Source organism: Lontra canadensis, unplaced genomic scaffold (genome assembly GCF_010015895.1).
Source record: "Lontra canadensis isolate GAN:19392208 unplaced genomic scaffold, GSC_riverotter_1.0 scaffold9, whole genome shotgun sequence".
Lineage (NCBI taxonomy): Eukaryota > Metazoa > Chordata > Mammalia > Carnivora > Mustelidae > Lontra > Lontra canadensis.
In genome coordinates this window covers 28,723,206-28,743,149 of record NW_022631003.1, presented here as the reverse complement: position 1 = coordinate 28,743,149, position 19,944 = coordinate 28,723,206, and the positions used below count along the sequence as shown (strand labels likewise).

General features: G+C 41.1%; 1 protein-coding gene across 1 annotated transcript in view; it reads right to left on the bottom strand.

The window, feature by feature from the left end:
• Positions 1–19,944, bottom strand: part of TMTC1 (transmembrane O-mannosyltransferase targeting cadherins 1) — a 255,687-nt gene that overhangs the window by 225,101 nt on the left and 10,642 nt on the right. The window contains exon 2 of the mRNA XM_032855161.1: positions 8,661–8,838. Coding sequence (XP_032711052.1) covers positions 8,661–8,838 — 178 coding nt within the window. The remainder of the gene's footprint in view (positions 1–8,660; positions 8,839–19,944) is intronic.

The following is a 19,944-nucleotide window of genomic DNA, read 5'->3' as shown; positions in this document are numbered from 1 at the left end:
CCATTCCTCCACTAAAGAGTACGTGGGCTTCCTGGAGAAATGGCTGGTTCCAGGGCTGAGGCGAAGGAGATACAAGAGGAACTTAGATCATTTTATCATGTTAGAAGGTAAGACAGTGTGTGAAAAGTGACAGGTACATATTCAAAAGGACACAGAAGCCAGTGACAAGGGGCTCCTACTGACTGAATATCTGGCCATTTGAACATCAAAATAAATAAGGACAATGATAAAGCAAACCACTGGGAAAAAACAGACATCCATGAGCATATTCTGATATTGATGAATGGAATAAAGAAAGCACATATAAGTACACACATAAATACAGTAAGCAAGTGAACGGGAGAGAACAGAAAGCTCTTCCTTACATGGAAAAGCCAGTTAATGAATGTGGAGGGAATAGTGCAGTTGGCAAATAGCCATTTTGCATCCAAAAGATGCAAGATCTGAATGAGCAGAGAGACATCACAAAATACCAGTGGATACGAAATCTAGAGTGTAAAGGTTTAATAAAGCATGGAGTATTAGTAGGGCTTCCACACACTTCCTTCAAAACAATTACTTGTTAAATAAAAAAGTATAAAGAATAATTATACTATGGGAAAAGTGCTTTACACCTTAACTGGGGAATCAAAGTCGACCTCACCAATAAAGGGCAAATGGATGGGGCATGTCTCTGCATGTCATACCCTGAGAGGGACACAATACCACTTTTGTCAAATACCAGCCAGGGAGAACCTGGCTGGGATATAATCGTGAGAAGACATCAAACAAACCCAAGGTAAGGAACACTCTATCAAATACACAAATACATATATTTCATATTATTTTTTTTAAAGATTTTTTTTATTTATTTATTTGTCAGAGACAGAGGGAGAGAGAGCGAGCGAGCACAGCAGACAGAGGCAGAGGGAGAAGCAGGCTCCCCGCCGAGCAAGGAGCCCAATGCGGGACTCGATCCCAGGACGTGGGGATCATGACCTGGGCCGAAGGCAGCCGCTTAACCAACTGAGCCACCCAGGCGTCCCCATATATTTCATATTATTAAAGCATAAAATACAATTCTACATTATTATTTTATATCATTAAAATATAAAAATATTTTAATATCTCCTAATTTATATTGTATCATGATTTAGTAGATATAGTATAACTCCTATAATCTAATGTATTGTAATACTGCATATATTATAATTACATGCTTATTATACTTACATAATATACCACATATGCATATATTATTTTTATTTTACATATTATATTTTTATGTTTTACATATTTTGATATCATGTATTTACATACAACAATTATACTATTTGTACTTGTACATTATAAAATTTTAATATAAAATATAAATAAATAAGTTTAGAAAATGTAAGTTTTATAAATCATGGGCTACAGATTCTTTAACACATATGTATTATATATAACAACCATTTGAGATGATATTACACACCAATTGCAATGTTACAGTAAGTATCATATAAACCTTTTGTAATATACATATTAAATATGTTTTAATTATATTTAAAGCTTTGAATTATATTATAGAAAGATAATGAAGACTGGTAACTGCTCCAAACTTGAGACTAAAGAGAAACAATGACTAATGGCCTTGGTTTTAGAAAATATACAACTAAATTATTCAGGTGTAAAGAGGCATGAATTATGCAACCCACTCTCAAATGCTTCAGAATACAAATAATATTTTTATATATTAAGGGGAAAAGAGAGGAAGAATGACAAAACAAATGTGGCAAAATGTTAAAAGTTGATGAAGCCGGGTGATGAGTATATATATGGTCATTATATTTTTGAAATTAAAAAAAATTTTTTAATGTGTTACTTAATAAAGGGACTGAAGTGGAGGAAGGTAGGGGGTAGACAGCTATTTATAAATCTTTGTGTTAGTCCACTACTACTTAAAATGTGTAAGGATTTCTCTTATCTTTTTGAAATTCAAGAAATAAAACTGTAAAGGGAAAAAATGGGGTATGGTTCAAAAAATGCTTCCAACGAAGGCCACATACGAGCTGGCTCTTAAAGATGAGTACGAGCTCACAAGGGAAAGGGACAGAGCTGACATTTCAGGCACACAAAGTTGCAGCACCCAAACCATCCAGGACCTGAGGTCCACAGTGGGTTAGAGAATCAATCATAATTAACAGCGGAAAACAGTGTTCTGGGAAATATACCTATAAACACTCTCATACAATGAGCACACTTTGCAGTCAAAAGGTGGGGCGATGACAGGCACCTGCAGCTCGACCATCCAAGGCTGGAATACAGACTCCTTCTCTTGCCATTTAAGTGAGACTCAAACTTGTTATCTTTAATTTCTGGGACTTGCTTTTGTTAACTTTATTATTTTTTTTTTCAGATTTTATTTGTTTATTTGAGAGAGAGAGAGAGAGAGAGCATGAGCAGGGGGCGGGGGGTGGGCAGAGGCAGAGGAAGAAGCAGGCCCCCCACTGAGCAGGGAGCCTCATGTGGGGCTTGATCCCAAGACCCTGAGATCATGACCTGAACCGAAGACAGACGCTTAAAGGACTGAGCCACCCAGACGCCACCCTTTTGTTATCTTTAAAATGAGCCTAATACTCCTACCCCGTGTTACTGTCATGTTTAATGAGATGATAGGTCTGAAGGGCCCACTCAGTGTGGGTGTCCTTTCTTCATTTTCCCTGCAGAGAAAGTAGGTGGGACTCGGCGCTGAGACAAGTTTTCTTGAGGGGCTTATAGAAACCATCTTTTTATATTCAAGGCTTATATGTATGATATTTTAATTTAACTTTATTAGATAAAATATATTAGTATAGAAGATAATGTAATTATATACTTGCACAGAGACTGATAGCGAATCACATACTGAGCAAAATCCTAGTCCAGTCCACAAGAAGAGAAACCTGGAGATGGCTAAGGAATTTCACGAGCAGTACAGAGTTAAAAGGTATTAGCTGATGTGGATGCCTGGACCACACAGTGTTCATTGATCCGTTAATCTATAAGGCGTTTGAGGGCCAAATCAGGAAGACTGCCCGACTCAGGGGAGCTAGGCTTTGACAATATGGTGTCACCTCAGTGTCGAGAACCAGCTCAGACTCACAATCTGTAAAGCAACAAATGCACACAGTTCACGCGGGAGCCCAGATCTGCTCCGTCTACACCACCTCATCTCTGAGCACGGAGCTCAGCATCACCCACAAGGCCCCTGGAAGGTTAAACAGAGAGCTTGGCTCACTAGCAACAAAGTCTAGGGATAAGACCACACATCTGGGCCCAGAGGGACACTCATCACAGCACAACCTCTGAGCAGAAGCTCAGAGGGCATGTTGAAATGTTAGTGCAGACATTAACAGACTCTGTGGCCAGTTCCAAACCACCATACATTCACTGAATATCCCTGTTGAGCTGGGGTCTCTGGGGCAAGGGGGTTAGATGTCTTAAAAACAAGGTGCTTTCCATCAACTACTAAATGTCTAGACCAACCATTCACTTTCACTGTGATTCAGTTAGTCAGTATCATCATGTTCAGTAACTGCATGATTTATTCCACTCCACAAACATTTTCCAAGGGCCTCCTACTTGCCAGGTACTATGCCAGCTGGAGGGATATGACCTAAGCCTCAAGGAGTTTAACACCTGGTGGGGAGTCAAAGCAGGGTATTAATATGATACAAGCAAACTGTGTGTATCATAAAGAGGAGAAATCATTGCCATGAGAAGAATGGAGGGACTGATTTTGACTGCAGAAGCTGGAGGCCTTCATGGAAAGGTTGACATTATACACTAAAACCTAAAGGACAAACAAGAAGGACTCAGCAAGCTCAAGTCAGGGGATGCAAATCCGGGGCGGAGAAGGACCACAGAAGCATTCTAGGCAAAGGAAAGCACAGTCTGAAAACACATGAGATGTTTCTAGAAGGGAAGGCATTAAGTGATGAGAGCATGGAGTAAGCACATTAGAGGGGACTGGAGTGAACAAATATGGATGTTCAGTTGGAGGTCCTGGGCTTGATTCTACCGACAAAGGGAGCTGAACTGTAGGATGCTGAGAAGTACAAAGGACTTAGCCAAAAGTACATGCAGATGGATAGCACGGACTCTGCCTCAAGCTGCAGGTTTTCCTCACCAAGAAGGTAGTTGTTACCTGGGAACTGAATCCTGTAACACATACCCAAATGATGGAAAAAAAATGAGTGAACATCATTGGGTAGAATTCAAACAATCAGATCTAAGTCCGAGCAAGAGTAACAGAAATACCAATTAATTTAATTTGCCCCCAAAACTTTTTATTTCTTAGCATACCATTCATAGGCTTTATATAAAGTATACCATATATATCAAGTTATTGATTGTTCTAGCTGCACGAATTCTAGTCCATTACTGCCAGACAGGGCCAGGAAACACACACTTAACATGCAACAGCTGGGGACACTGGGTTGCTCAGTGGGTTAAGCCTCTGCCTTTGGCTCAGGTCATGATCTCAGGGTCCTGGGATCGAGCCCCGCATCGGGCTCTCTGCTGAGGAGGGAGCCTGCTTCCCCCTCTCTCTCTGCCTGCCTCTCTGCCTACTTGTGATCTCTCTCTATCAAATAAATAATTAATATCTTTAAAAACAAACAAAGCCAGGCTGACTGATTAGATCAGGACTGATTCTCTCTTACGTGTGCTCTTCATCTTACATGTGTTCTGGAAATGCTGACCTTAGCCTTCAACGCCGTGTGTCGGCATTTCCTGCTCTCGCTTTTGACTTGACATAAGTGCCTTCCTTCCAACCAATAGTGTTTCTATGATGACTGCTAAGTTTCAATTACCACCAGGGAATTACAATGATTTTTCAAGTTTTCCCAATTTCTCTACTTATTTTTCTGATGATTCAGCTCTCCAAAAAAATATACTGTCAGAAAACCCTTTGAAGAATCGCAAGGCCTTCAATGAGGAAAGGTATGGGTCTATCCTAGTCATTGCTAATACCTCCTGCACTTAAATATTTGTTGAAAGATTGAGTTAAAAAATGAATTTATTCCTTATACTTAAATTGGAGATAGTTTTTTATTACACAACATACTGCTTTGTCTTGTATGTATTTATGTATATGTTCTTTGGTTTTTTTAGGAATTTGTGAACAAATTATGGGTAGGGACCCACTACCTACCCACATACCCTCCGGGCACCTAGCAGTGCCTACACCAAGCAAGAATTCATTTACTATATGTTGATTACATAATTAAGGAAACAAATCCTTAATCACACCAACATGTTGAAACAAAACCCCTCCCTCAAAAAATGTTAATCCTCCATCCTTCCTGGGATTACTTGAGGTCCTGATTTTGTTCTTATTTATCAAAGGGGAAATAAATCCCCCTGACTCCCTCTCCAGCCACACTGTGATCTATTTTTCTTTTTTTTTTTATTAATTTATCACACTAAGTCTTCTATAACACAATGTTTTTTTCCTATTTCTCTGTCTTCTTCCTTAGAAACCTAAACTAATACCTATAATTGAATAACAGTCTCCTAATTTTACTTCCTAGTATATATTGTTATGTTAAGTCAAATTTCTTCACCTCCTTCTTGCAGATCTCATTTCCTTGTGAATGCAAATAGTTTCTGTAAAATTTTTCCCCAAACATCCAGCTCTCAGCCTCTTTTGTCCCTATAATTGTGCTACCATGGATTTATTATTATTATTATTATTAGCTTGCTGAAACCTTTTCTTAAAGGTCACCTTGCTAACAGGATGTTTTTCCTTTTTCTTAGAATTCGACCAAACTACCAGCTCATGATCCCACTGTCCATGGTTACCTGGACTCCCTCTCTGCAAGCATAGAATTAAGACTGTTATTGTTCTATCCTTTATTCTTTCCTGCAAAAATTTTCCCCAAGACACTCCAACCATATATTTTCCACTGTACTTTGACCCGGTGTCCTATATTCCATATGGCTAGGAGTAGTAGTCCTTGATTATTTCTCTTCAGGTGACATCCAAAAAGAATATTAAAAACTTGGGTATCTCATCTTTTAAAATTTGTATCTAAAATTTTTTCATCATAATTTTACATACTTGAAGGGATCTAACTTCCCATGCATTGTAAATACTGACATTTTAAAAATAAGGCCGTAATATTACTGTTTTAAATGTACCAAATGGAATCTGAAATGTGCCACCACAATTTGAAGCTCATTATTTTCCATTTACACAAACATGAACAGGCTCTTCTTTAAACGACAGACATTTCACACCCATTCCCCTTGAACTCTTATTTCTATTTTATTTCCCTCTGAGCATTGTTTCTTAATGTATTGTATAGTTATGCTTAAAAATATTCTACTTATCATCTTCTCTCTCTGTAATAAAAATACATTACATCATTAAGTTACCACTTAGAATTAATACACAATTACTCAATACATCATAAATTAGAAAAAATTATAACTACGGGGTGTCTGGGTGGCTCAGTGGGTTAAAGCCTCTGCCTTCAGCTCGGGTCATGATCCCAGGGTCCTGGGATCAAGCCCCGCATCGGGCTCTCTGCTCAGCGGGGAGCATGCTTCCTCCTCTCTCTCTGCCTGCCTCTCTGCCTACCTGTGATCTCTGTCAGATAAGTAAATATAATCTTTAAAAAAAATAAAAATAAAAATTATAACTAGCTCTTAGATATAAAAACACACTTCTTAATAACAGGTATAGCAGGTTTTTCTTTTTTCTTTTTAAGATTTATTTATCCGAGAAAGAGAACATGAGCAGGACAGGCAGAGGGAGAGAGAGACTCTCAAACAGACTCCCCACCCAACACAGAGGCTTGATGTGGGGCTCAATCCCACGACCCTGAGATCATGACCTGAGCTGAAATCAAAAGCTGGCCACTTAATGGACTGAGCCACTCAGATGTCCCATGTTTCTTTTCTATAAGTGCAATTATTGACTGAATATTACTTTAGGTTAGAATAAGAATGCATATAGTATCAGTTCCATTCCTAGCTTTCATCTTTAAAGAAATGTTTGCATAAATGAGACAGAAATAGCTATGTTACAGCAGTGACTTAATTCTTTGAACACTAAGGTCATTGACAAAATCATAGTAATCTATCATATTACATAATGCTTAATGATCTACCAGCTGACACTCAATCAGATTCTCCTTTAATTTGGTTGGAAGCAAATAATTTCACCATAGCCATCATGAGAGTTACCTATCATTAGAGTCATTCGCTTTCATGGTTTCTCAGCACTACAACAAAAATGGCTTCACCGAGACTTTCCAAAGGACTATTATTTATAGCCTTCCACTTAGAGGGAGCTTTTCTATTTAAGATACTCAAGAAAGGGCTGGAAAATTTACCTTAAGTAATATAATTTTTTTATAAATTCATTTTTTTTGTCTCTCACTCCAAATATATTTGTGTCAAAACCTTGGGCTTACAGATATACAATATTGTTTGTGGAAAATGTCCATCATGTAGCCTAACTGGCAAAAACAGTCATTACAACACCAGTTGGCCAAATCAGGCTTCTTGTGTCGGCTCAAATGAACATATTATGAAGCAGCCCCATGACAACCATCTCACTTCTGAATTAAGAAGATCAAAACAGGCCACCATACCCCACTTTTATTGCCACGTTCTGTTCCTCACAGAAATATGTGGAAGACAGACAGCGATATGAAGCCCCACTCCAGATCTCTGATGCCTCAATTGAAGGAGACTTTGCTGACACCAATATATTAAATTTTTTCTTTATACAGTACCTCAAAGATGTGGACACCTGGGGCAGAGTAAAATTCTGATGTAGGTGAGACATTCATTTTTATTTTTCAATGAGACGACAACTGAAAGGGGAGGAAGGGTGAGGAGAACCAATTTGACACCTTGACCCCTAGTGTGTTCTCAGACAGACAAACTATAGGCAAGTGTCCAGATGCAAGCTAAGGCTCTGGAAATGATTCTTTTAAAGCCATGGGGCTCAGGAACCCCTTGGAAAGTCTTTGTCTACCCCTAGCAATATGGACACAATAAAACAACTGTGGTTCTTAAGCCATGAAACAAAGTAACTTGATAATGCCTTCTCAGTGCATGATCAAGTCCATATTTCAAAGAGGACCAAACAGATCTGAACTATCTATACTTTTTAAATAAATTTTGCATCACCTACCAAGTAACTACACTTCACACGAAATAACCTGAAAACCTATTTCTAAGTCCCTATTGCAACTCTGTCTTTCTAATCTGAAGAATGTCAGTCTAACTCTTTAGCCCTCCCCTCGCACTCACTGTTCAGCATCATAAATATTATAAACAGAAAGCAGAGAGAGAAAATTTAAAATTCAAAAGTAGAGCAGGAACAATGCCTCAGCACAGTAAGTACCTCAAAATGCCCTGTGCTGTTTAAAACACATTAGAAATTGAATTTTCTTCAAATAAAGAACTGTGGCCGTTTATAACGACACATAATAATAATAGGTTATTTGGAAAAGCCAGTTAAAGTGTGAAGGCCATGTGAACATTCAAAAAGACAAGTTGTCAAGCAGAATGATTTATATATAAAGATAAACACTTCAGTGGAGCTTTGAATTCACGTGGTTTTGAAAGGGGGAAAAAAGATCAGTTCGGCTTTTTTTTTTTTTTAGTTCCTTGTTTCACGGAGCTACAGTGATACTCACCGCCTCTGTGTGGACAGGGTGCACAGCAAAAAGCAACGCTGTAGCAAAAGCCAGTCCCCGGTTCCTGAAGACAGCTTTGTCACAGGTGTACATCAGGACGAGAGTCACGAGACAGTGTAAAACCACATTCACCGCATGAAAGTAGAATGGGTTCATGCCAGTCAAAAATATGTTCAGCCTGTACAAAAAGACAGAAACAGAAGCCGAATCAGCTACATACAGAACAGAAGCACAAGGAGAGAGGAGGGAATCAATCATTTTGAAAGATAAGCTGTTCAATCGATTCTTTTTAAATGACTCCCAACATCAGGTTACTCTAGATGTGGGAGTATCATTTTTCCCCATCTCAGGATGTTCCTATCTGCAGAAACCATTGCAAATGCACTGTAATTTTATTTCAGAGAACTCTGTTGGCCTCACTGACAAGGCAGGCAAAGAGGTGCTGAACCTGTTTTCCCTTTAGTCCATGGCTCATGCGAACAACCCCATGATACTCTTGCTATCACTGCCGGCTCTTCCCAAAGAGCTGAGCTTCAAAGACTAGTCCACAGTGCTATGGGTCAGAGCCACAACCACTGGAGAGGAGAAAAAAGCCACAAGACTGTGACTGCAGTCACAGTTCGGACAAACCAAGCATGAACGTGTTCTCTCACCCGCAGTGCCCCCCAAGAACCAAATTTCCAGATTATGCACCTGGAATGATTGTTAATTACCACTCCACAAAGGATCTTCGGGGCATCTGAAGATGCTATTACCAGCTGCAGCTGAAATTAAAAGGATGAGCAAAAGCACATCGTTTCAGAATCTGTATTAAATGTTTTCTAACTTAAATTCCCACAGACCTCAAAATTTGAATTCTAAGATTATGACGAAGAAACTAAAGTCAATCACAGAAAGAAGGGAAACTCATGGGGCACCGGGATGGCTCCGTCGGTTAAAGTGCCCAACTCTTCGTTTTAGCTCAGGTCATGATCTCAGGGTGGTGAGATCCTGCCCCTGCAGGGTCTCTATGCTTAAGATTCTCTCTCTCTCTCTCTCCCTTTCCCTCTGCACCCCAACCCCATTTGCATGCTCGCACCCTCTCTCCCACTCCCTCTAAAAAGAAAAAAGAAAAGAGAAAAAAAAAAAAAAAAAAAAAAGGAGAGGGGACAAATTTATTGTTCAACATCTTAAAAAATACTTTCCTGAGATAGAAATGCAGAACAGACAGACTTAAGGTTGCCTTAAATTTAATAACAGGACATAATGTCCCTAATTGATTCTGCGGGGTTAGCAAAAATATAGTTGTATAGGGAGCACCCTAAATGGGACTGTCTGTAGTTGTCTATACTCCAGCTCGTTTCACTGAAACAGTAATCCCTAGATCTGCTTCTCTTAAAGAAACACCTTCTCTTAGCCAAAACAATTGAAAATGCAAAAGTCAACTTTAGCGATGGCATAAGCATATTCTAAATACTTGACTTGAGTCGTGCACGAATTTAACCTACAGAATTTTAAACATCTCAAGTTTTATTTGGACACATGAATATAAATGTCATAGTTACTGACTCCATCTTCATTCCCACTGAAGTAATCAAGCCTAGAAAAATGAATTGCTTTGTGGAACCTGACTTCAGGGCTCCAAAGCAAGATTCCAGCGAGCTGTATGATGGCCAACCCACAAGTCTGTGCACACCCCCCAGAGTCCTGAAGATGGAAGCATGGTGTGAAACACCCCATCTAGAACAATGGGCCATGAACTAGGGGGTGGGCAGATCCGGCTAAAAAAGAAAGAAGACATCCCATTCCAGTACAAGAGGACCCACCTGCGGTGAGCAAGCTGCTGAAAATCACCAAGATCGGGATGGGGGAGCTGTGAGAAGGGCAAGACCAGGTCCCTATCCTTGAAGAACTTAGGCGCAATTCCCAGAGAGCCCACCCACATGAGCTGGTTTTACATCAGTATCTACTCCATCAGGCTAAGCTTTCCAGACCAACTAAGCCATTCATTCCAAGTTCATTCACACCCATGACAATGAGACAAAAGAGGCAATCTTACAAACAGCTGGTGAGTGTCCAAGAGGGAAGGTCTCAAGCTTATCAATGTGTACCAAAAGGCTTTAAGAAGTACATAAACATTGACCAAAAATTCCACTTCCAGGAATTTTCCATAAGGAAAAAACCAGAAAACTGTTCAAAGATAGAGATACAGATAGATATAGATACAGATACAGATATACAGACATAGATAGACAAATGTAACATTGTGATATAATAAGAAATACATATTTCGGTCTTTATCCCAACTCCTGGCAGAGACTCTAAAACCTCTGTAATTTCTTCAGTCATAAAGGTCCTAGGACAATCTTTTGTTCTAGTATTTGGTCTTTGGCGCTGGTTCCTGACACAGAACTCCTAAATCCCTCAGAACTCCCCAAGTGGTTGGATTATCTTTTTTCTAAGAAGGTGACTCTTGGTGGGCTCCTGGATGGCTTCTGGATGTGGGCTGCTCTCCCGAAAGATCAAGTTATGATTAGAAGCTCGGAACTTTTAGCCCCTTCCCTCCTCTATCCTCCAGGTATTGGAGGAGGCCAGAGATGGAGGTCATTATCAGTGATGCCTACTTGATGAAGCCTCCATAGAAACTCCCTGAACCACAGGGTCTGGAAAACTTCCAAGTTGGTGAACACATCTCCAAGCTGGGCAGACGGCACACTGCAGCTCCACGGGACAGAAGCTCCTGAGCTTGGGGCCTTCCAGACCTCACCGTAAGGATCTCTTCAACTGGCTGTTCATCTATATCTTGCGTCATACCCTTCATTCTATAACAAATCAGTAAACGTTAAATAAGTGCTTCCTTGACTTCTGTGAGCCATTAGAGCAAATTACTGAATCTGAGGAGGACATCATGAGAACTCCTGATTTGCAACTAAGCTGGACAGAAGTGCAGTAAGCTAGGGACCCACTACTTGCAACCAGCGTCTGAAGTGGGTTAGTCGGGGCACCTGGGTGGCTCAGTCGGTGAAGCGGCTGCCTTTGGCTCAGGTCATGATCCCAGGATCCTGGGATCAAGTCCCACATCGGGCTCCCTGCTCAGTGGGGAGCCTGCTTCTCCCTCTGCCTCTGCTGTTCCCCCAGCTTGTGCTCTCTCTCCCACTCCTCTCTCTCCCGTTCTCTCTCTCTATTAAATAAATAAATAAAATCTTAAAAAAAAAGAATTGAAGTGGGGTCAGTCTTGTAGAAATGGGCCTTTGACCTGGGGGATCTGGTGCTAATTCCAGAAAGAGTTAAACAGGACACCCAGATAATGTAGGACACTGAGAACTGATCACTAAAAAATAAAAACCCTATACATCTGGTGTCAGAAGCACTGAGTGTAAGTAGAAGAATAGGACTTGCCTTTTTAACATACAAGATGCATCTTACATTAAGGAATGTATTTGACTGATTTCACAGATACTACACTTTAGATCATCATTTTGGATTACAAATTAACAGCACTGCCTTTAAAGAGAGAACAAAATACTTGTTATTTCTTCCAAAATATTTGTTATTCAACCATTTGAAAAGTAAAAAAGCATCATTAAAAGTGTTGCTAGTATATTGCCACACTTTTTGAGGTACTTTCCCCTTCCAAAAATGATACAAAATGAGTCCCATTTGTGGTCCATATGTATCCTATCTGAAAATGTGCAGGAGTTATCTATATAGAGTACTGCGGGGGGGGGGGGGGGGGGTATTTGAATAGAGTTGACACACAATGTTACATTAGTTCCAAGTGTACAATTAAGTGATTTGACAAGTTTATACATTATGCTATATTCACAAGTATAGCTGTCATCAGATTAATATTCCTGAAAACCGGTTAGAACAAAATGCCTGGTGTTTTAAGTGAATTCAATTGGATATCAAAATATAAAAATAAATTACTGAATGGGGAACGACTGCAGTGCTAATTAAGGTAACTGAAAGGCCCTCACACAGTACTAGATACTGGCGAATCTAAGCCCTGAGAAATGAATGAGAATCTAAAATTACTAGAGTCTCCCAAATACCTAAAGAGATAGAGAGTGAGCTCTCCAAACTATGGACAAGTGAGCTTGAGAGGAAATAATAACAAAACGTTATTTGTGAGCAGTGGAAAGAGAATCTCTGATTCTTTTATGGGTTCACAAAAAGGGGGTTTAGCAGATTAACCTCACATTTTAATAGAACGGAATGTGACAGACACATCACATCTTTATTTTAACAAAGACATTAATCAAAATCTTTCAGAATCTCCTTATGTACAAGATACAAGAATTTGGATTTGTGGCAAATACAAAAAAGAGTGGTGAATAATAACCAGGATCTCCTTAGATGGAGACCTTCAGTGTAAGTCACAAGATTCTGACATTATCTCTGGTCTGTCCCATATTTCTATCAGAAACTCAGCGAGATCTGTAGCATATGCTAACCACGCTTGCAGAAAGCCTACATCTGTGAAAGAGGGTCCACTCGACTGGCAGACTAAGATTCACAAAAAGTTTAAATGCTTGCTATTGTTAATTAAATTTTAGAGGATTAGGTAGAATATGGGTAAGAGAAAAGTCCCACATCTGGACATAAAAGAGAACAAAATACTTGCAATCCAGGCTAAAGCTATACACACAGTATTGTCCAAGGGCTGTCAGTTTAGGCTAAACTTGCAGAGTTATTGCGTCTTGGCTATCAAACACACCAAACTGCATTAAGCCAAACTAATTTTCATTTCAATTCACTCTAACAGATATTTATTGAGTACCTACTTCATGTCAGGTATGATGTAGGGCCCAGAGATACAAAGAGAAGACATGGCATCTGCTACCAAAGAGCTGACAGCATTATAGGAGAAAGAGAGACATTGACAGATAATAGTGAAAGCTAGCAATGGGACAATCTACCGGGGCAGAGACAGGAAAGAGGGAGGTATTCTGGTGTGTGCCGGAGAAGGTATCCAACACGGGGCAGCAGCCCCTCCAGGTGCTACTTTAATGCTGGAGCACCTTCCTAGGAGAGCCCCAAAATGCTGGAAGAGTGGGGAGTCTCAAAAATGATGTCTCAGGGGCACCTGGGTGGCTCAGTGGGTTAAAGCCTCTGCCTTCGGCTCAGGTCATGATCTCAGTGTCCTGGGATAGAGCCCCGCATCGGGCTCTCTGCTCTGCAGGGAGCCTGCTTCTCCCTCTCTCTCTCTGCCTACCAGTGATCTCTGTCTGTCAAATAAATAAATAAATAATCTTAAAAAAAATTGATGTCTCAGGAAAGACTTGAGGAGATGGGGGAAAGCTCAGCCTCGAGAAAGATGATAAAAATTACCCCAAATTCTCCAAGGAAAAGGATTTTTGCCATATTTTAGCCAAATTATGGCTATAACCCTAGTGCCCAGCACAATGCCTCTTTCCCAGCTGTCAAAATTAAGTGGATAAATGGATGGCTATACAGACAAATGAATGAGTGAGTGAAGCAATGCATGAACTCAAGGAGCTCTCAGACTGGAAAGGAAGATGCAATAACAATGCTGCAAAGAGACTCCCCCAAGGGCCTGCAAACTGTTTTGTTTCAACAGTATGCCTTTTCTTCTTTTAATTTACCAACATATTTAAAACAGGTGATTTCTTTTTTTTTTTAAATTAACATATAATGTATTATTAGCCCCAGGGGTACAGGTCTATGAATCGCCAGGTTTACACACTTCACAGCACTCACCATAGCACATACCCTCCCCAGTGTCCATAATCCCACCACCCTCTCCCTACCCCCCTCCCCCCGGCAACCCTCAGTTTGTTTTGTGAGATTAAGAGTCACTTATGGTTTGTCTCCCTCCCAATCCCATCTTGTTTCATTTATTCTTTTCCTACCACTCAAACCCCCCACGTTGCATCTCCACTTCCTCATATCAGGGGAGATCATATGATAGTTGTTTTTCTCCGATTGACTTATTTTGCTAAGCATAATACCCTCTAGTTCCATCCACGTTGTCGCAAATGGCAAGATTTCATTTTCTTTTGATGGCTGCATAGTATTCCATTGTGTGTGTGTGTGTGTGTGTGTGTGTGTGTGTATACACACACATATACACAGACCACATTTTCTTTATCCATTCATCTGTTGATGGACATCTAGGTTCTTTCCATAGTTTGGCTATTGTGGACATTGCTGCTATAAACATTCGGGTGCACATGCCCCTTTGGATCACTACATTTGTATCTTTAGGGTAAATACCCAGTAGTGCAATTGCTGGGTCATAGGATAGCTCTATTTTCAACTTTTTGAGGAACTTCCATGCTAAAACAGGTGATTTCTTATAAAGATCTCCAGCTTCTCTTAAAATATTAGAAGACCTGGTAATTCTGGGCCCACATGACTGCATGGAAATATCTGTGTGACCATTGAGATGGCACAAGTAGTCACAATTTAACACAATACAAGCCAACTACTCTAAGGAAGAAGCAGTATTTAAGACTAGAACTGGTGTTTGGATAACCAGAAATGTCCATACAGAAGCATGAAAAACAGCCCACTCTAAATACCACCCAAGAAGAATAGTTTCTCACGTCCCACGTCACCCTAAGTGCACTCCACTATAGCATTTACTCAGTTTTTTTAAAACTCTTTAGCCATATTCCTCAAGTATTATAAGCTTTTTCATGCATTGTAAAAAATTCACTTTTTTCCTCATCATATCCATCTCTCCTAGCACACAGTAGACTCTAAATGAAAGTTTACTGAATGAGCAAATAAACTTGCATTAAGTTGTAAGTTGAAAAGATCATCTTTCCCTTTCAACAGTAAGAATCTCTAATTTGGTTTAGTCTTCATCTCTAGTTTATTTTTTTTAAGATTTTTAAAAAAGATTTCATTTATTTATTCGACAGAGATAGAGAGCAGCACATGCACAAGCAAAGGAGGGGCAGAGGAAGCGGGAGAAGCAGGCTACCCGCTGAGCAAGGAGGCCATTGGCGGGGTCTGTCCCAGGACACTGGGATCATGACTTGAGCAGAAGGCAGACATTTAATTGACTGAGCCACCCAGGCGCCCTGAGCCTTCATCTCTAACTTAAAGCTTAAACCGAGCAATAGGAAGTGTGTGTGTATATATATATTTTTTTTTTCTTTTTTTTTTCTTTTTTTTCTTTTCAGAAAAACTCTGAACAGGGTGCCTGGGTAGCTCAGTCAGTTAAGCATCTGCCTTTAGCTCAGATCATGATCTGAGGGTCCTGGGATTGAGCCCCACATCATACTCCCCTCCCCCCAAGTCTGCCCTGCCACCACTAGTTCTCTCTCTCTCTCAAGTAAATAAATCTTTGAAGAAGGAGGAGGAGGAGGATGGAGAGGAGAAGGGGAAAGAGGGGGAGCGGGGAGGGGGGGGGTAGGAGGAGAAGGAGGAGAGGATGGAGGAGGAGGAGGAAAAGAAAAAATCTGAATAATCACATCTGACTGGCTGAAAGCCTTCCAGACTTTTTGGCAAATAGGACCGCAAATGCCCTTCCTCCATCTGAGCTTGTCTGTCTCCCTGTAAAGCTGCCCAGAAAGGTGGGGTTACAATGAACTCACAGCAATCACAGGGCACTGGTCCCCAGAACAGGTCACAGGGTCACAGTATCCACCAAGAAGTCACAGGAGGAGGAGTGGGGAAGGAAGAGGAAAGCCATTGGCTGCCCCTACTTTTCCACCCACTCACAGAGCCTGGAGCTCTAGATAAAGCCCCTTACTCTTTTTAATTTTCTTCTGTGGAAAATAGTTCTGGTTTAAAAAAACAAAACCGGGGCACCTGGGTGGCTCAGTGGGTTAGAAAAACAAAACCGGGCTGTGTCCCTGGAAAAGACTTCTACTACAGAACAGACTAGGACCCTTCCTCTGGGGGACCCCAGGTCAGTCAGTCAAACAGCTCTACCTCCATACTCCCACCTAACAGGTCATGATTCTCCCCTGTGGTGACTCAAGCCTGGCTTTCCACCAAGCCTGGGGACGAAGCAACACTTAAGAGGGCTGCACATCTACTTCATTCCTAGGGACAATGTGATTAACTGGCCACCACCAGCGATCCCTCCTAGGAGGTCATGACATCCTGATCACCCTTAGGTCCCTGCTGCCTGTCTGCCTATCGCGATAAATGCACTCCCCTTGTCTTTGGCAGCTAAGCTCTGCCACTGGCATCAGGCCCTCCCAGACCCCAGCAAAAAGCCCACCTCAGTCGCATCTCCCACATCACACCTGCCCACAGACAAGAGACAAAGCAGAGCTTCTCCAAGCTGCAGGTGCCCCCTCACTAACGTAGTTCTTAATGCCTCAGTGGAGGGAAGATCTCTGGCCCTCAAGGACTGTAGTAGAGGGGTGGGAGGAAGGTGTGAGCCAGCGGCATGTGGTAAACGCACGGCAACATTCCTATCTCAATGAGCTTTTGGATTCTTTTTTCTATAACACTCCAGAGACACTTGGCATCTAAGCTTCATGTAACATATGCTCCCACTGGGTCCCAGTGGTTCCCAGATTCTGAATCCCCTGACGTGCACACTACAAGTGCCAATTCCCTCATTCCACCCCCAAGATAATTTAAGTCAGTAAATGTGAAATGGGACCCGGAGATCTGTCCCAAGAAACCCAGTGATTCAAACCAGGTGATACTCAGAACAATGAGAGACATGCATCTCAATACTTAAAAGAAGGCTACCTATCTTTGCCACAATTACCTGGGAGATCCAGTTTTCTCAGCAATAACACAACGTACATTCTTTCACAATACAAACTATAAACCAGGGAAAAGAAAAAATTAAATGTACTTTAACCATCCTAACCTTAACTGTCTGTTTCTGCTATCTCAAGTAACGAGTCCTCCAACACTTTCCTCGTGAGTTTCCACCGCCCAAAACTGAACACACAGAACATTCTCCGGTCTTCTTCAACTGCCATTCATTTTTCTTCTTCCCTTGCCATCCTCTGAGCTCATTTTTTCTTCTCTTGCCATACTCTGAGCTCTCAAACACTTATAAGTGGTTTCCATAGTCTTCTTAGATCATTCAACCAATAAACCAATAAATAACAACATCTGGTTTTTCTCGTTTTCCTCTAAGGCGAATCCCTTTGGCCCTTAATCATTTTGGTTGCTCTTCTTCTGCATTCCCTCTAGTATCAAGAATAAATCAGCAAATCATCACTTAATGTATCAAAGAACCAAAGGATATGATTTGCAGGCACCAAGGCAAGTAACACAGTGCAAAGGGGGAGACGGATGCTCCGAGACACAAATAAAATTTATGGTCTGGGTTCGTGCTCAAGGCATCCCATCCTCCCCTGGCTATGAGGAAGCTATGGGGAGGGAACAGGGCAAGAGGGGCTTGTCAGGAGGAGCCCACACCCATGCAAGGGATAGTTATTGTCATGAGGGTCCCGTAAGTGCTCAGAGTAACAAGTGCATCAAAGAAACGCTGGGGAAACTGAGAGCAAGAAGATCTGTGACAAGGCAGCAAGTCTCAAAAGAAAATCTTCAAAAAGAGAGTCAGCAAATAATAAAAATTAAAAATAAAAATAATAAAAATTTAAAAATAAAAATGAAAATAATTTTTAAAATAAACAGATATAAATATAGTTTAGTTAGAAGCATAATTGAGTTGTCAATTTTTAGCCAATTCGTTTTCCTTTAAAGATACATGTTTGGTAAAGTTCCTGGATGCGCTACGGTTCTGACAGTGACCAGCCAGAGTTTATGTGGGGACAAACTCCTGAACAGGGCTGCACTCCCTTCAGACACTAGCTGCAAGTTCAATGGCCCCCAGGTTACCTGCCCTGCTGACCAAATGGCCACAAATCTGGGGGGTCCCACAACTCCCTCAGATTTGATAATTTGCAGGAATGACTCACAGAATTTGAGAAAGCATTACACTTGTGATTTCAATTTTATTGTAAAGGACAAAAATCAAAAACCTGTCCAAAGAAAAGACTCATGGAGACAGGTCTGAGAGGGTCCCAAACAGAAACCTTTCTTGTCTTCAGGACACATCACCCCCTCAGCATGATATATGAATACCAATCAGGCAAACTCAACCAAGCTTCAATGTCAAGTTTTTAACTGGGGTTTCATTACTTAGGTTGGTTGATTGAATCAATCACTGGGCATGTGACTGAACTCAATCTCCAGCACCACTTTCCCTTCCTGGAGGTTGGAAGGTAGGGCTTGTAATGTGGCTCAAAGTCCCATCGTTCTAATCCTACAAGTGGTCTTTCCAGCATAGCCAGCCCACATTCTAAAACTATCAGATGGTCCATCGTGAGTTACCTCTTCCTTAGCACAAACTCAAGTGTGATCTTGGGACCCACTGTGAGCAGCAGAGACACTCCCATCACTCGGGAATTTCCAAGGGTTTAGATGCTCCCTCCCAGGAACCTGGGATAAAGGCCAAATTCTTTATTCTACAGTACTTGGAGACAGAAAGTCAGTCATCATAGGTCCTTTGAGAAAGTATTTTCAGAGCCTTATACTTTATTTGATCCAACTGGAAACATGTCATGTCTACCTCACTGGCTTGAAAAAACATGGCTTTTCTTTAGACTATAGGAAACGAGGATGGATGAACTTTGGTCCCCTGACAGCAAGGTCTGGAGAAAACTCTGTAATTCTGGGGTTTGCCTCAGAAGGCACAGCTGCTATGTCCAGTCTTAAAATTTACAGCTAGCATCACATTTCAATATGCCACGCAAGAGGGGAATGGTCCCAAAGTGCTGTGGATCATCATTCTTTACAGAGAGTCACAGTCCCAGCAGGAGGCAACAGGGAGCAACCACTGCCCCTTTCAGAATCAAAACTGTCCCTCAGCCTCCCATGAAGCAGGATCCACAGGAATCCATCTCTTGTATCTGGAAATTCTTTATCTGCCTCCATTTTTCTCTTTGACAGAGGGGGGGAAAAAAAGGAAATAAACCAAGAAATAAGTTAAGCAGACTTTTTCGTCTATGTCATAAAAGTGTAGCCCTGCCTAAATATTTACCTGAAAAAGTCAAGCGTTCACGTGAGTGATTAACTCATTCACTCTTTCAACAGTAATTTAGGAAGCCCCCACTTTGTATGGCAGGCATTGTTCCAGGTGCTAAGGATACACCTCATGGAGCTTACACAGTAGTGAGGGAAGAAAAGAACCAATAATAAATCCATGTTGCCAGGGCGCCTGGGTGGCTCAGTGGGTTAAGCCTCTGCCTTTGGCTCAGGTCATGATCCCAGGGTCCTGGGATCGAGCCCTGTATCGGGCTCTCTGCTCAACAGGGAGCCCGCTTCCCCCTCTCTCTCTGCCTGACTC